At 33.1% G+C, this 16,770-nt stretch overlaps 7 protein-coding genes across 7 annotated transcripts; 3 read left to right on the top strand and 4 right to left on the bottom strand.

Moving 5' to 3' along the window:
• Positions 1 to 331: 331 nt before the first annotated feature.
• Positions 332 to 2,599, top strand: FDP41_005215 (uncharacterized protein; the record flags this gene model as incomplete). Its single annotated transcript, XM_044708716.1, has 1 exon — positions 332 to 2,599. One exon carries the CDS (start codon positions 332 to 334, stop codon positions 2,597 to 2,599), a length of 2,268 nt encoding a protein of 755 aa, XP_044560601.1.
• An 82-nt stretch (positions 2,600 to 2,681) lies between these two features.
• On the bottom strand, positions 2,682 to 6,293 carry FDP41_005216 (uncharacterized protein; the record flags this gene model as incomplete). Its single annotated transcript, XM_044708717.1, has 1 exon — positions 2,682 to 6,293. The coding sequence occupies one exon, from the start codon at positions 6,291 to 6,293 to the stop codon at positions 2,682 to 2,684; it is 3,612 nt and encodes a 1,203-aa protein (XP_044560602.1).
• A 147-nt stretch (positions 6,294 to 6,440) lies between these two features.
• Positions 6,441 to 9,463, bottom strand: FDP41_005217 (uncharacterized protein; the record flags this gene model as incomplete). The annotated part of the gene is made up of 5 exons (XM_044708718.1): positions 6,441 to 7,130; positions 7,341 to 7,414; positions 7,510 to 7,971; positions 8,190 to 8,919; positions 9,095 to 9,463. 5 exons carry the CDS (start codon positions 9,461 to 9,463, stop codon positions 6,441 to 6,443), a joined length of 2,325 nt encoding a protein of 774 aa, XP_044560603.1.
• Positions 9,464 to 10,736: 1,273 nt separating this feature from the next.
• On the bottom strand, positions 10,737 to 11,252 carry FDP41_005218 (uncharacterized protein; the record flags this gene model as incomplete). Its single annotated transcript, XM_044708719.1, has 1 exon — positions 10,737 to 11,252. One exon carries the CDS (start codon positions 11,250 to 11,252, stop codon positions 10,737 to 10,739), a length of 516 nt encoding a protein of 171 aa, XP_044560604.1.
• A 164-nt stretch (positions 11,253 to 11,416) lies between these two features.
• FDP41_005219 (uncharacterized protein) lies at positions 11,417 to 11,787 on the bottom strand (the record flags this gene model as incomplete). Its single annotated transcript, XM_044708720.1, has 3 exons — positions 11,417 to 11,564; positions 11,622 to 11,688; positions 11,778 to 11,787. The coding sequence occupies 3 exons, from the start codon at positions 11,785 to 11,787 to the stop codon at positions 11,417 to 11,419; spliced, it is 225 nt and encodes a 74-aa protein (XP_044560605.1).
• An 859-nt stretch (positions 11,788 to 12,646) lies between these two features.
• On the top strand, positions 12,647 to 13,934 carry FDP41_005220 (uncharacterized protein; the record flags this gene model as incomplete). The annotated part of the gene is made up of 2 exons (XM_044708722.1): positions 12,647 to 13,686; positions 13,835 to 13,934. 2 exons carry the CDS (start codon positions 12,647 to 12,649, stop codon positions 13,932 to 13,934), a joined length of 1,140 nt encoding a protein of 379 aa, XP_044560606.1.
• Positions 13,935 to 14,062: 128 nt separating this feature from the next.
• On the top strand, positions 14,063 to 16,696 carry FDP41_005221 (uncharacterized protein; the record flags this gene model as incomplete). Its single annotated transcript, XM_044708723.1, has 1 exon — positions 14,063 to 16,696. The coding sequence occupies one exon, from the start codon at positions 14,063 to 14,065 to the stop codon at positions 16,694 to 16,696; it is 2,634 nt and encodes an 877-aa protein (XP_044560607.1).
• Between the last annotated feature and the right edge of the window lie 74 nt (positions 16,697 to 16,770).

Below are 16,770 nucleotides of genomic sequence, written 5' to 3' on the forward strand. Positions count from 1 at the left end.
ACAAAGATCTCCCTAATATTCATCATCATCATCATCATCCTCTTCCATCACGCGTCAATAACAACACTCAAAGTCTTTATTTTCCGAACTCACTTGTAAGAATACATCATCACCTCTCTCTCGCTCGCCCCTCTCATCATCGACAACACCAACAACAACAACCCATACCCCTCCTACATGAGTAATATCATCATTCCAAATAGCAGTAATAATAATAATTATTAAGACTCTCACCACACTCCTCCTATTCACTTATTCACATTACCAATCCATCATTAGAGCTTTCACCACCGACTACTATTATTCCAACCTTGACACAACAATTACGATCATGGGTGGCACTTCCAGTCGATCCACACATTCCACCTTGGACCCCATGATTGCGACGACGACGACGAGCAGTAGCACTCGTAGTAGTAGTAGCAGTAGTACTCGTCGTCGACGCAATCATCATCATCACTCCGTCGTGAATGGCAATCATGGTGGTGGTGGTGGTGGTGGTGGTTTCTTTTCCAGTACTTCCAGTGCTCTCTCACGTGAAGAACATGAACAATCGACCATTCTCCGAAATGGTAAACAAGTAGAGAGAGGTTACATGTTGCATTTGGGAGAACGTTACTTTAATGAACGATATTTAATTCGTAAGAAAATTGGAGAAGGAATGAATTCGGATGTGTATGTGGCTCTTGATCAAGAATTGAATGAATATGTGGCACTTAAAGTCATTCCAGTTCATTCTGGAAAACAAACTCGTGAACAAATTCTCAATGAAATTGAGATTATGCGGAGATTAAAACATGATCATATCGTACAATTAAAGAATGTCATGACCCATCAGGAATTTATTGGAACTATGAGTGGTGGTGCTGTCTTGAGAAATGACAATGATAGTTTACAATACAATCATTCAGAAAAGTGTGAATATATTGTCATTGTGAGTGAATATTGTAATATGGGTAGTATTGGAGATTATTTAGAAAAAGATTTACATTTAAAATTACCCATTTATATTCTATTGAAATGGATGATTGAATTAATTGATGTATTATATTATTGTCATGTAGAAAAACAAATCATTCATCGAGATATCAAACCCTATAACATTTTATTAAGCAATGATGCATTATCACCACACTATGTCTATTCTAAATATATTAAAGATGAAGATGATGAAGAGTATGAAGATGATGAAGATGATGAGAATGAAGAGTATGACCATCATCAAGAGAATGCACAACATTCACCACATGAAAAAAAAAGATTTCAATTTTCAAAAAATAAGAACCATTCTTCTACAACTAATACTATGAATAATACCAATAATAAGAATTATACCAATAATAATACTTCCACAACTAATAATAATTATACCAATAATAATAATACTAATACTACTCATCATGCATCTATTCGATCCAAAATGGATCAATCTTTTGATTCCTATGAATATATTAATGTTAAATTAGGTGATTTTGGTTTATCAAAAGCAATACAATCAAATATTCATCAAGTTTCATTACAGAGTATTTGTGGTACACCTCTCTATTGTGCCAGTGAAATTGTATTTCAAAAAGGATATTCTTACAATGTAGATATTTATTCATTGGGTGTTACTTTATTTGAATTATTTAGTGGACATTCTCATCTCACATTTCTAAAAATAGTATTACAAAATTATAGACCCATCTCAACACTCTATGATTCAATTATATTAAATAGTATTCGAAGATTAATAGGAATGATGATTGAAAAGGATAGTTCTAAACGATTAACCTCTGAACAATTAATTGTACATCCAATCATTCATGCTTATCGACATGTTGTGAATTATGTCAAGAATGAACATGATCGAGCTATTCATCGACAATTTCACAACAGTGTTAATGGTAATAGTAATAATGGTAGTAATAATGGTAATAATAATTCTAATAATTCTAATAATGGTAATAGTAATAATGGTAGTAATAATAATAATTCTAATAATAATAATAATAATTCTAATAATAATAATAATAATAATGGTAGTAGACCATCGATGAATGATCATTCTCCACAACAACAACAACAAGAACAACAATCCTCCTCTTCGTCTTCCTCCTATCTCTCTCAATACATTCAAGTATTTATGGAAATTATTATCTATCTCAACATTGAACATGATTCTGATATTCAAATGAAAAATTGTTCCATTCAGAAAATTCAAGAATTATTTCTAAAAGAAGAATCAAAATCAATAATTGTCAATTATATACACAATTCCTATAAGAGAATTATGCAAATGTTATGTACGATTGATAAGGTGAATCAACCATGGATTTGCAATTTTATTTCTCATATTCTAATACCATGTATTACCAATGATCAAGATGAAAGATTTTTATTTATCAAATCTTGTTTATCACAAATGAATTATTTGTACAGTAGAGGAAATGCAGTTGTACTCAAAAGATTATTCATGAATGTGAGAGAATTATTGAGTGATTCAGATTGGAAATTAATTATTTCTCAAAATGGATACAAACATCCCAAGAATGATGATGTGATTTGCATGGATGATGTGAAATTTAGAGATTATTTGAATGAAATGTTATTACAGTAAAGAGGTTGTGAATGACAACTCAATAATACTTTAAATGCTCAATGATTATTACTTGTGAACTTTAAATGCTCGATGAATAGTATTACCTCCTCTTTCTCGAAACAACACCTTGTTTTTGACCAATTCTACGCCATCTCTCATAAATTGTACGTCTAATTTCATAAGGTAAAGCCAATAACTCTTCCTTCTTGGACACTCGATTCATGAGTGTTGAAATCAATGATTCACATGCCAATCTTAAAGATACTTCATGATAACTTAAGGCTATATTCATAACATCCCAAACATTGGATTCATCAATTAAATCAATGGCAATCGATCGAGCACACATGGAGAGTTCTGGCATTTCAAATAAATTGCAATGTAACAATGTGGCAAGACAATTATTTCCATTCAAATGAATTTGATCGGTATAAAAGTATTGAATGATATTTTCCATAATTGGTAATGAATATTCTTCATCCATTTCCACCACTTCAGAATTCGCTTCATACATTCCTCCTGTCACAAATACTCTTGAGAGATAGGGTGATCGTGATAAGAATAATCGATGTGCACCAATACTGTTTGATGATAAATTCCTTAAATGATTTTGACCACCACTTCCACTACTAGTACTACCACTACTAGTTGTAGTAGTATTATTATTATTTACAAATATCAATTGAATGTCACTTTCTAATTTGATTTCATAGAGTCTCTTCAAATCAGACATGTATTGATGATATCCTTCAACACATAGACTCATATCCATTTTAAATTCTCGATTGAATAATTTCAATAAGAAGGGATAATGAGAATGAGGAGAAACAAGTTTGGAATATTCAAGAAATCGATGAATTTCAGAGTCCACATTGTTCTTTGGTAAAGTATCATTATTACCACCACCACTACTACTACTACTATTAATACCACTATTAATACCACTATTATTACCACTATTATTACCACCACCATTATTACCACCATTATTACCACTATTAATACCACTCCATGCATTCAATTTCACTTCTCCACAATAAATAAAATTCAAATACAATTCAAAAATCTTTTCATATCCTTGTGTAACTCTCACCAAAGGAATGGTATCACACAAATCATGAGTTGGAAATGTAATACTTCCACCCATGAAATCACTTCTCTGTAGTTTTTCTTTTGAATCTAATATTTGTTGATATAAATATGGACATCGAGCAGCAATGACACATTTATGTGCTAAAATATAATGAGATAAATCACTAAATGTTTCATCTTGTAATTTAAATGCAACATCCACAAGATAATTTTCTTTTTTACGTTGTAATAAATAATTTCCAACAAATTGTTTGTCTGTACCCATTTCATACATGTGAACTGGAGAATAGGTCAATAAATGTGATTGTTTTTGATAATGATGTGAAGAGTGAGTAGAAGTACTGCTAGAAGTAGGTTGATAGATGTGTTGTTGTTGTTGTTGAGGATGTAAAGGAGGAGTGTGTTGTTGAGGATGTAAAGGAGGAGGAGTAGTAATAGTAGTATTACTTGTCTTGTTGTTGCTGTTCACTCTGGTTGGTATAGATAGAATGCAATGACAATTTTGAAGGAGAATGGGTGAAGTGGAAGGGTAGTTCCTAGTTCCATGTGGAGGAGATTGGAATGATTCAACTACTGCTGTTGGAATGGTATCATGAATCATACTCCAAGTGTTTGTAAGCAAATCCAATTTAAAGGATTGAACCATATTTGAGCCACATGATGATGTATGATTCATGAATTCATGAAATGTCATACCACTGCTTGCTACACTACATTTCAAAATCAAATATCGTCCAGTATGGAATAAGAGAGAAGAATTGAGTGATGCTGCTTGTGATGGTGGAATTAATGAATCAATAATGATTTCATTCCACTCTTTGGAATGACAATCATAGCGATACAAGTCATTTAAAATATTTCCATTTTCATCAATACCTCCATAAATGTACATGGAAGAGGATGAGGTGCACACGGAGTGAGAATGACGAGCACATGGCCATTGAGTATTTGCTTCTGAACTAGTACTAGTTCTCTTTTCAATGTGATCAATTTGACCATTCGATTGACTTTGAATCACATAGAGATGACTATTTACACGATGATGACTATGAGCAGCATTATTACCATTAGGACGTGTACTAGTAGTATTACCATTATTTCTCTCTCCATCCTTATTATGATCATCATTAGAATACAATTCAATTCCTCCAAACATTAAAATATCACCACCACACACACATAAGGAATAATTTTTTCGTTTGGTGATCAAGTGTTCAATTCCAGCAGCGATTGCTACCTTTTGATAATTATAAAGTGTAATATCAAAGGAGAGTCGATCTGGATCATTAATATTTGTAATACAATAAATAACCATGGCATTGGGATGATAGGATGCAGGAGGATAGGGTGCTTTTGTGTATGAATATTCTAAAAAATCATCTTGACTCAAATGAGAATCACTGGTGAAGATCAATAAGGAATGAGCAAGTTTCACCATTTTAGAGTTTATACTCATAGATGGAAGAACCATTTTCACAAAATGTCTTTTTCCATACATTGGATGAGAAGGAGTAGGTTGTTGTTGTTGTTCATAGCGATACTGCTGAGACATTGTCAGAAAACTCACTCGTTCAATATTTTTGTAAGCCATCAATTTCTCTTCTGAATTCATATCAATACAAAATAATTGAACACTTGAAACGTCGTCATCTTTAAAGATGTCATGATGAGGATTGGAATGTGTCAAGGACTTGTCAAATGCATGAACATTCAATACAAATGTTTGACCATAACATTCATCACGAGTTGATGAAACAACAAAGGAATGATCACTTGCAAAGATGAATCCATTGGATTGAGTGAGAAAGGATGAAATATATTTCTCAACATTCTTTCGATTGGATTTAAAATAACGTGGTACTTTCACTAATTCATCAATGGCATTCTGAATATGATCAAATGTATCATTGAATAAATGTTTTTTTTGAGAATTGATCCATTCAAAATTCAATGCTAAATCGAACACTTTGGAAGAATATTCAGAATTGTATTGATAGACTTGCACTGATTTTGGTAAAAAAGATCGAGTCATTATTTTAGAATAAGAGATTGGAAAATGAAAATTAATTTCATCTAATAATTTGATTGAGTATTCTCGTTCAGTGAAAGGAGTCTTTTCAATTTGGTGGTGTTGGTGGTGGTGAGGAGTGGTGAACTTTTGAATGATTTCATTTGTTTCATCTTTGAGGCTCGTCGTGAGACCCAGAGGAATTGGAGAAGAAGAAGGTATCATTGCAGTAGTAGTAGTGCTGGTAGTAGTAGTAGTGGTGGTGGTGGTGGTGGTGGTGGTGGTCATTTTCTTTTTTTTCTTGAGAACTTTCTTTTTCTTACTCGATTGATACTGGATGGGAATGTCAAAAGTACTACGAGTGGGTAGTAGTTGATACTGAGATGGTTCTTCTTCTTCTTGCTCCGATAATGATGATGATGATGAATTGGTGAATAATTGATCACTTGATAATTCTTCTTCTTGCAACCTCACGTGATCTTGATCCTCTTGGAGGGTGTTGTTCTTCTTCTCATGATCTAGTAAGATGTCATCATCTTGTTCTCGATCATTTGGCAAATTGTACTCTTCGATCGAAGAGAAGAGTGACCACGATGGGAAGGATTTGGACATTTTTTTTATGCTCAATCTCGAATTGAATGCATGACACACCCAGAGAGAGAAATGGAGAGAGATTTCAAATTCCAACTTGAAATATATTATTCATTTGGTAATAATGGTTTAACTGATCATTCAATGATTGAATAAAACTTTAGAATCTCAGAGAACCGAGTCAAAATTCTTTTTCTTGAAATTCTTCAATTTGGTTTTCACAGAATCGATCAGAGTGTTAGAGGTAGTAGTAGTAGTAGTCGTGTTGCCACCATAATGTCTTTCTCTTCCATACTTTTCATAGATTTGATCAAGTCTTTTGTGTACACTTTCCTCCAACAAATCTTGACGCATTTCAAAATTCTCTGCTTCCTCATGAGGAAGAGGATCATCCATCATTGATGCTTCTTCATTCTCCTCATGCAGCATGGAGGGTTGTTGTTTCGAATCAACATCTCGAGAAGAGATTGATTCCATTGTTGTTGTGATTGTGGTTGGTGGTGGTGGTGATAAATAAATTTCTTCAAGTTTATCAAAAGAAGATGAAATTTTCTCAACTGCCACATGTTGCAATTGTCTCATCTTTCTTTTTCTTGCTCTTTGGAGAATTTCACGACCTTCTAACACTGTTTCATCATTCATTGTAGATGTTGAATAATTAAATCTTTGAATATTACATAGAGTTCCACATCTCTCAATTAATTTAAATAAAGTAATAAATGCAACAACAATAATAAGAATTGGAAAATAATCGACAATGAAACCTCCCAAGACACCGAAGATTCGAAGACCATCCAATCGAAGTGCTCCATAAATGGTATAATAGGCCACACCATCATCAGGATCGACACCAACCATCTGTGGAAGATGGATAGGTTCATTAAGGTTCCATTGGAATGGGAATTGATTGAATGGGAATAGGTTCATTCATGGAAATAGGTTCAATATTGAATGGGAATAGGTTCATTCATGGGAATATGGAAATTTAAAAAATATTTTTATGGAATACACATATGGTGTGTTCGAGTAACTTATCATCATGGTCATCGATGGATGAATATTCCTTACCTGTAAAAAGTTAAAGCACATACTAGGAATGGCTCGACATAAGAAAATGCATGTATAGAATAAAGTATAGGCATCTAATTGAATATATATTCACCATATAGAGTAAGTATATTCATCATTTTCACCATATAGAGTTAGTATCTATCACACCACCACCACCACCACTTACCTGTATGATGAGGTACCATTTGGAAAATGTATAAAATTCTCACTCGATACATGGCAAAGAGAAGTACAGCTAAAATCAATGATAAAATTCCCAAAGAAACAAATTGAATAGCAAAACGATCTTTCATCGACATGATGATGAGTTCTAAAATGGATAATTTCAAATGTTTGGTAGCATGAATATTCTTAAAGAGTGGAGTAAATTCACACCACATTAAAATTAATCCAAAAGGAATAAATAATGTCACAATCAATTTCAAAACAAAGGATCTCAAATAGGTTCGATATATCCATTCAGGTTTTTCTAAAATGGTTTGAAGAAATTTTGGACGAGGACTACGAAACACAGAGACAATTCTCTTTTCCTTGTGATTGGATTTGGATTCAATGATATCTTGAAGAATGAATGCTTTTCTTTGAAGATGTTTCCATTGATATTGTTTAGAGCTGAATTCACGAATGGCTAATTTTGGAATTAGGATGAATTTTAAATAGGATCCATTTGAAATAGAATGAATTTGATAAATTATTTGAATAGGATCCATTTGAGTATCAATTTGAATTTAATAAATTATTCGAATAGGATCCATTTGAATTTGCATTGGATATTAAAAATATTCGAATAGGATCGATCCATTTGAATATATAATGTTGTATTTGTACAAATCAAGTAGTACCAACCTTTTTGTAACAATCGATGAATTTTCACACATTGAGAACGAGTCAATTCTTCAATTTTGGAAGGAATTAAATTCTCTGAATGCTCCAAATGAATAAAAGATCCACTCTTTTTCAACAATTGAGGATGATGATCTGTTGCTTCTTGAACTGTTTTCATAATTCTATCAATATTTTTACGTTGTTTGTGATCTTGTGTTACTCTTCGATCCAATACTTTACAAATACTTAAATATTCTAATAATTCATCTTCTAAATCTTCTAATTCTTCAACAATGGTTGGTGTTTTAAATTCATAGAGTCTTAATTGTCTCTCATCATTACTCATATCTAAAATAGAACGAGGAAGACCAACAAGACCATAACCAATAAATCCAACCAATAAAACCAAACCATAAATATTTGATAAACTTAAACCTAAACCTGCAATTAAATCCAATGAAATGGTTTGTGAATGATCTGGATCTTGTAAATTAGAAATGGCAATATATAAACAAAATCCACCCAATGCAATACCACCCACCAATAACATGACTGCATAGGTGATAATGTTATCGAGAATGGCACGTAACCATCGAAAGATGGCAAGAAATTCTCCAGTATATAAATAACTTTGAAAGACAGGAAGTAAAATCCATGAGAGAATTTGTAAGGACCAATAAATAAAGCGCCACAAGACGACCAAGGCAGGATCAGCCAATTGTTTCTTGTTCAATTTGTCACTGGAAATGGCCTGTGTGAGGCTCGGTTGTGAGGGGTTGTGATCATGTATTGATTTGTAGATAGAGACCGATCGAAGAGATAGAGATATGTAGTAGATAGAGACCGATCGAAGAGATAGAGGTTGGAAAAAGTCCGTTAGAGAGATCTGTTGTTCAAAAACCTCTCAGGTAGCTACTAGTACTTACACTTGCCAAATCAATACAAACCAGCGAAACTGCAGTAAATAACAATAAATACGTAATTAATAGAGGAATGTACAGAAACCATGGAAATGGATTGGATTTGGTGTAATATCGTAAAATGAGAATGGAGAGAATGGTTCCGATCACAAGAGTAAAGGCTAAACTCACAAAGAAGAAGGCATCCATGGAGTGTTGAATGGAAGGGAGAGTACCATTCGTGTGATTGTTGGTTTGATTATTGAGTAGTAAGAAATGATCAGATAATGTTTGGAGGAGTTTGTCTCCATCGATTATTAATGAATTTGATGAGAAAGATGATGACGACGATGGAATACTATCCGCATGGGGAATCGGTATGAGTGATGATGACATTTTTTGTGAAAATAACGTCCATATGCAATGTCGTTTTTTCTTTGCTTTGATTTTCTTGTTGATTGCTGTTGAGTGTGAAGAGTAACAAAAGAATTGATGACCTTGGTTATTATTATTGAATTGCAAAAACAAATCAATTATCGATATAACTATTCTTGTATTTTCTTTCCTGATTCCTTTTCGGCTGCCATTTCTTTCAATCAGTTTTAGACCCATTTTGGGGACAGGTTTTGGTTTGGTACCATGTGTTGACCAAACAGATTTCCAAAAATACAATGGCACTCTTAAACTAGTATTGAACAAAATGAAATTCAAAGGATAGAGTTGTTTTTGTTATTATGACCAACATATTGGATTGTTGAAATTTTATTTTGTAAACCTCCAACGCTCGATAAATTGTATTCTAATTTTTCTTGCACGTCATTTATTTTCCCATGTTTATTTGTCAAATGTTACGGAACTGACAATATTGAATATGATCAGCGGGACTTGGCTTTTTGAAATACTTTATTTGTATATTTCTAATCTTTTCAACATTATAACAATGGAAGTGTCTTGAGAAGTTTCATCTCAGACTAAATCATCAATTCAAGGGCAAGTTTACAAACATAACTTATTGATAGATACTCCATCTCTAAAAGTGGTAGTTAGTGGACAGGTAGGAAATGATGTATCTGTATGAACTAATCACCGTTGAATTTTAAGGTAAACATTAAAGCAATCAATATCAAAAATAAAAATGACTTCTTTTCTAATATATATTGTGTTATCTGGTGATATCTGATAAATGGAGTTTAATTATTTAAAATAAATTATTTCTTTAAATATGGGTTATAATCATATATTATTTTGAAGCTTTGTAATTATCAAGAAAATAAATATTGTTATTTTAACGTATTAATATAATCATATTGAACGGTGATCGCAAAATTTATAAGATCGAACATCAAAGAAATCCAAAATTGTGCGGCTTGTCGAACTCAGAATCGGATCAAGATGATGCTTTTGGTTTCTTTATACTTGTTAGTCATGGGTATAAAGTAAATGGGTAAAAAGCCAGATTAGAGCCAAACTCAGCAGTCGGAGACCGAAATAATTAATGACGGAGGTGGCAACCCACATTGTTGAAATAAAGTTTTTTATAGTGAGCTCAATGCAGGTTGTTGTGGAAGGCACACTGAATTATGAAGATAACTCCAGCCTCCAATGCACAAATTGACATGTGGAAGAATGACAAATTTATTTCAGAGAATGGACTTTCCAAATTCATTGATCAATTTTCTTTGCTGTGCTGAATAATTTTCAACCTTATGATGAATTGGTGGAGTTTGTTTTTGAGAAATTTTCTTCGATGCAACTTGTGTATCTGATAAAGTGAATGTATGAGAAGTAATGGTGATGATTGGTTGTTCTTGTTGGATTTCAAAATATACATGGCTTGTTGATAAGATAAACTTAAATTAAATTCATTCCTTTTCAATAATCTTTTCAAAATATCATAAAACAATATTTCTTGTTCTAATTGGATCATTATTTTAAACACAAGTATTGGAATATAAAATGGAGACGATGAGTCCATAATAATTTCCTTCTTCTGTTCAATCACATATTCAATCATGTAAATCAATGTTTCATCCTTTCCCATAAATCCAAAATAATAATTTTTATATAAATATTCAATATATTCAATAAGAGTGTCATGTTGTATGATAAATGAAGGAATGATTTGTTGTTGTGGAAATGATGATAAAACATACAGCCATGTATATTGTGAGAAGGATAAATCCATTCTATTGAAAGAGAAGAGTAGTGTTGTGAAAAAGAGTAAAAAGTGATGAAAGAAGTTTGTTGAGAGTTTAAAGTGTTGTTGAGGTTGTCGAGAGAAGTTTGTTGAAAGAAGTTTGTTGAAAGAAGTTTGTTGAAAGAAGTTTGTTGAGAGATTTTTAAAGATGATTATTTTACAAATAATAGATAGAGAGACATGATTGACATTAATAATGAGACCACATAATGCAATCGAATTCCAATCACAGATCCTTTGAAAAATATTCCGAAAAATCCCTTCTTTCTATTTTCCATAAATTGTTTAATTCTTGGAACTCTATGATGATAAATAATACAGCCATGATGATTGTAATGATGATTTTATATTATTTACCTTCTAAAATATCCACAACTAGCACAAAATAATAACAAGACACATAAAATACCTTCTCCACTGAATACTAAAGAATCATTGAGAGTGTTGTTGTTAGGATGATGATTCAAATTGCCACCACCACCACCACCACCACCACCACCAACTGCTACCTACCGTTCGTCATTGGAAAAATGGATCTCGAGATGGTCAATTTTTTTATGAGCGATTCGTGTTAATATCGAGAGGGTTCTGCGTGAAATACCAACCCCATCCATGACACACGTCCTTTTGATCATCCATTGCAGCTTTTCATTGTTTCATCATCGATGAATGTTCATATCCTATAATATGATGAGAAATTCAGGGATGGGTTTATTCGATGATAAACGTTGTTCGATGGTTTTATGTACATTATTTACAAGCCGAACGTAAGATACGTAGTGACTTCCTAGCAGGCACCCCGGAAGTAAAGGTGTTTAAACTGCTCACGATAACAACAGCAACCCCTGGGATTCGAACGCTGGACCAGTTGGCTGCCACAGTTCCAGAAAAACCACTCGGCCATATGCGGGCAGCCTATAATATGATGAGAAATGTAAGATATTTTTATTGGATTTGCTGCAGTGAGTGTGTGTTCACAAAAGATTCAATAAGATTCAATATTTTTAATCAAATTCAATCAAAAGAGTGCGAGTCTTTTATTGTACTGTGAATCCAAAAAAAACAACAACAATCTTCTTTTCTCTGTGTGTGGGTGGTACCAGTAGTAGTACATCAACTCGGTTCTACCAAACATTATCATCACCTTGATTCTGCTCCTTCCTTCGCATCATCACCACCACCACCAACTCTACCACGGAAACAATCATCACTTCACTACTACTAGTGTATTTTCAATTGTTCGAACAACAAGACACACTGTGTGTTAAGGTGTATTGTACCTTCTTCCGGAAGAAGTGACCACCTCCACAATTACCATCACTCTATCACCATCATCATCACTCTATCATCACTCTTCACCTTGACTCTTTATTCTTCACAAAATGCCACACTTTCGATTCCGTCACATCACTTCTAAATTTGCATCACATGCTTCCTCATCATCAAAATTCATTCGTTTCTCTCAATTCATTCGACACTATCTTGCAAAATATAATTATTGTTTAGAACGATATCCATTCCTTACACAAGGAATATCAGCTGCATTTCTCTTTGGATCTGGAGATGTCATTTGTCAATGTATTGAACAACATCAACAACATGATGACAAGGATGATTTACCATTATCAAATTCTTCTTCTTCGAAAAGGTCCTCTTTCACTACTGACACTACTTTAAATAGCACAACTGATAGTACAACTACTGATATTAGTACTACTACAACAACTACAACAACTGACACTTCTACTACTCTTTCCATTGATTTTTCAAGAATGTTTCGAATGATGCTTTATGGTAGTCTTGTCTTTGCACCTGCTGCTCATTTATGGTATAAATATTTAGATAAGAGAATTATCATTTCAAAACATAACAAATTTAAACAAATTTCAAAGAAGGTATTCATGGATGAATTTGTATTTACTCCAGTGATATTAATAGCATTCTTTTCATGCATGACGAGTATGGAACATTATTATGAACAATTATTTCCAAGTATAAAGAAGAATGAGAATATTACTACTAACAGTAGTAGTAGTAGTAGTCATAGTATGAGAAAGAAAAGCATCTCTGACCACCAGTCTGATACTACCACTGCCACTGCCACTACTACTACTTTTCATTCACAACGATCATCATCATTAACAAACTCTATATGGAAGAGAGGAGAAGAAGATCAATTTAATGAAATTGTTTCTCAACAACCAACAAATAGGATCGTGAATGAACAACAAGAACAACAACAACAAATGAATGAACAACAAGAACAACAACAACAATACTCTCAAGTATTATTCAACAACAGAGACATGACACCATTATCTTCTTCCTCAGATTTACCTCAGAAAATTATTTCAAAATTGAAAAAGGATTATTTACATACATTTTTGGTAGACATGATTGTATGGCCACCCCTTCAATATTTGTAAGTATTTATGAAAGGAATCATATTTAACACATTGTCTCTCTATGAATTTAATTGTTAAATATTTAACACATTGTCTCTCTATGAATGTTAAATTCATTCGATGGAATATTTCAATCTCCTTTTTAAACTACAATTCATCATTTAGTAATTTCTTTTTGGTTCCATCAGCCTATCGAGTACTTTATATTAACTTTTGTTGTATCTTTTGGAATGCCTACTTGAGTATGCAACAACATAAACATTGAGACTCTGAGAGTTCATTAAACTATTGTACTGCTAGATGTTGATGTGGAAATTGTGTTCTTTCTTTTGTTGAAGAGTCCCAAGCCCGCCAAATTATATTCCAATCCATCCGAGAAATTTTTAAAAAAAAATGTGGCAACAAGATGCAGAGGATGAAGGCGATTTTGCCTATTCTCGTGATGATCCTCTGTTGGGGAATATTGATGATGCGTTGACCTCTCACAACGACGAGGATGACAATGAATCCGAGTACAAACATTTAAAGGATTCCATCATATTTTTAATTGATGCTCAATCCTCCATGTTTGATCCACTTCCATTGTCGAGTCAACAAGAAGTTTCCAAGTTTAGTTCAAACCTCCATGGATCTACTCGATTGATTCTTGAACCTTCTTCTTCACAATCATCATCATCATCATCGACTATTACTACGAATCACAATCACAATGAAAATTCCTCAAAGACTGGTGATCCGTCCAAACTCGTCGACTCCATTCCCTTCTTCATGACACTCAAAGCAGTTGCTAATACTCTCAGTGATAAAATTATATCCAATCCTAGTGATGTATTAGGTGTTGTCTTTTACAATACGAAAGAGAAACTCAATCAATTTGATTTTAATCATATTTATGTTTATCATGATCTCGATACACCTGATGCTAAAAGAATTAAAGATATTGAGAATTTAATTGAAAGTAAATCCAAGGCATCCAATCATCCATCCATTGTGAATAGTTGTTTAGAATCTCCACCACCAACGAATACTGTTCATGAAGCACTATGGACCTGTCAACATTTATTTTCTCTCTCTCATTCATCTTCTCAATTAGGATTTAAAAGAATCTTTTTATTCACCAATGATGATCATCCATGTAGAGATGATCATTCTGCTAGAATTAAATCTATTGAAAGAAGTAGAGATTTAATCAATAGTGATATCACCATTGATTTATTTGTATTGAAATCTCCACCTCAATCTTTTAAAAGTGAATTATTTTGGAGAGAAATGATTCACATTGATGATGATGAATATACAGGTAATATTACCTATGATTGTGCAGTAGCATTTAAAGATTTGAGAGATAAATTGAGGAGAAGAGAATTTAAAAAGAGAGGAATTACTTCCATTCCTTTTATAATTGGAGAGACAAGTTTTAATGCTAGTAATAGTTCTAGTGGTGGTAATAGTTCTTCTTCTAGTAATAGATTTTCTAATGTTAGTAGTAATGAACAAGATCCTTCCTATATGGTCTATCATTGTACTTTGTATTCGTGTGTGAGTAAGGCAAGAAAACCACCAACCATTTTATTGCATTCAGATACCAACAAACCACTGAAATGTGAAACTAAATATATTTGTGAAGATACAGGAGTAGAGTTGATGAAACAAGGAAGTAGTTCAAGTGGTGGTGGTGGTACTGCATCTACTACTACTACTACTGGAGAATTGATGGAAGGATCCAATTTCCAAAATGATATGATCTATTACTATGAATATGGTAATCAAAAGGCTGAATTTACATTGGATGAATTGTCTCAAATACGACAACTCCATACGGGTAGTAGTAGTGGACACTTCACCACCACAGGCAATATTTTCTCAACCACAACCTCATCCACCACCACCAACAACAACAACAACAACAACTTGTCCACCACCACCTTGACCACTCCTCCTCCTCTCAAAAATGAATTCACTCAACCTGGACTCAAATTATTAGGATTCAAACCCAAGAGTCGTCTCAAAGTCTATCACAATTACAAATCCAGTGGTTTCTTATATCCCAATGATCACAAAATTCAAGGAAGTCTTTTAGCACTCTCTGCCCTTCATAAAAAGATGATTGAAATGGACAAGATTGCAATTTGTAGATTTATTCAACGAGAAGGTATCATGCCACAATATGTTGCACTTGTAGCACAAGAAGAAGTATTCGATGAACAAGATCATTCTCAAATTATACCACCTGGATTTCAAATTATATTCTTACCCTATGCAGATGGTATTAGAAAACCACAACAGTTTGAAATTCAATCAAAACCATCAGACAAACATGTTCAATTGGCAAAGAAATTAGCAAAAAAGATGCAAATTAATTTCAATTCATCATTTTTCAATAATCCATCACTTCAACAATTTTATCAATCATTACAAGCATTGGCATTGGAACATTCTGAAGTGGAACAAATTGAAGATACATTGAAACCTGATATTGAAGGAATGAAAAAGTATCAATCCTTAATGGATGAATTTAAAGAAATTACATTCCCTCAAAATTATCAACCCATTGCATCGAATACAAAGAATACTAGTAAAGGTGGTGGTGGTGGTGGTAAAAGTGGTACTAAAGGTGATGGTGGTGATGGTGGTGATGGTGGTAATACAACTGGTCGATCCAAATCATTGGTTGCGAAAGAAGAAGACGACGACCACACAACAGCAAAGGATGGTGGCTCATCCTCTCGTGTTGGTCATCATGATGAGGTCAAGACTGAGAATTCTAAATCTTCCAAAAAGAGAAAAAACAATGAAGAAGAACAGGTCAAACCAAAAGAAAAGAAAAAGAAAAAGGAAATTAGTAGTGATGATGAAGAATCAGAAGAAATTGATATGGTTCAACTCATTAAGGATGGTAAGGCTGAAAAGCTCACACTCGATATTTTGAAAGAATTTTGTAAACAGTACAAATTGAAAGTGAGTGGATCGAAAAAGGATCTCATTCAGAGAATTACCGATTTTTTAAGACAAAAGAAGAAGATTTAAATGTAAATTCAAAGTGTTTGTACAAAATTAAACATGCAGCAAATCTCTACTGGTCGTTTGGTTTCAAAAGAATC

This window comes from Naegleria fowleri, assembly GCF_008403515.1.
Source record: "Naegleria fowleri strain ATCC 30894 chromosome Unknown tig43, whole genome shotgun sequence".
NCBI classification, from domain to species: Eukaryota; Heterolobosea; class Eutetramitea; order Acrasida; family Naegleriidae; genus Naegleria; species Naegleria fowleri.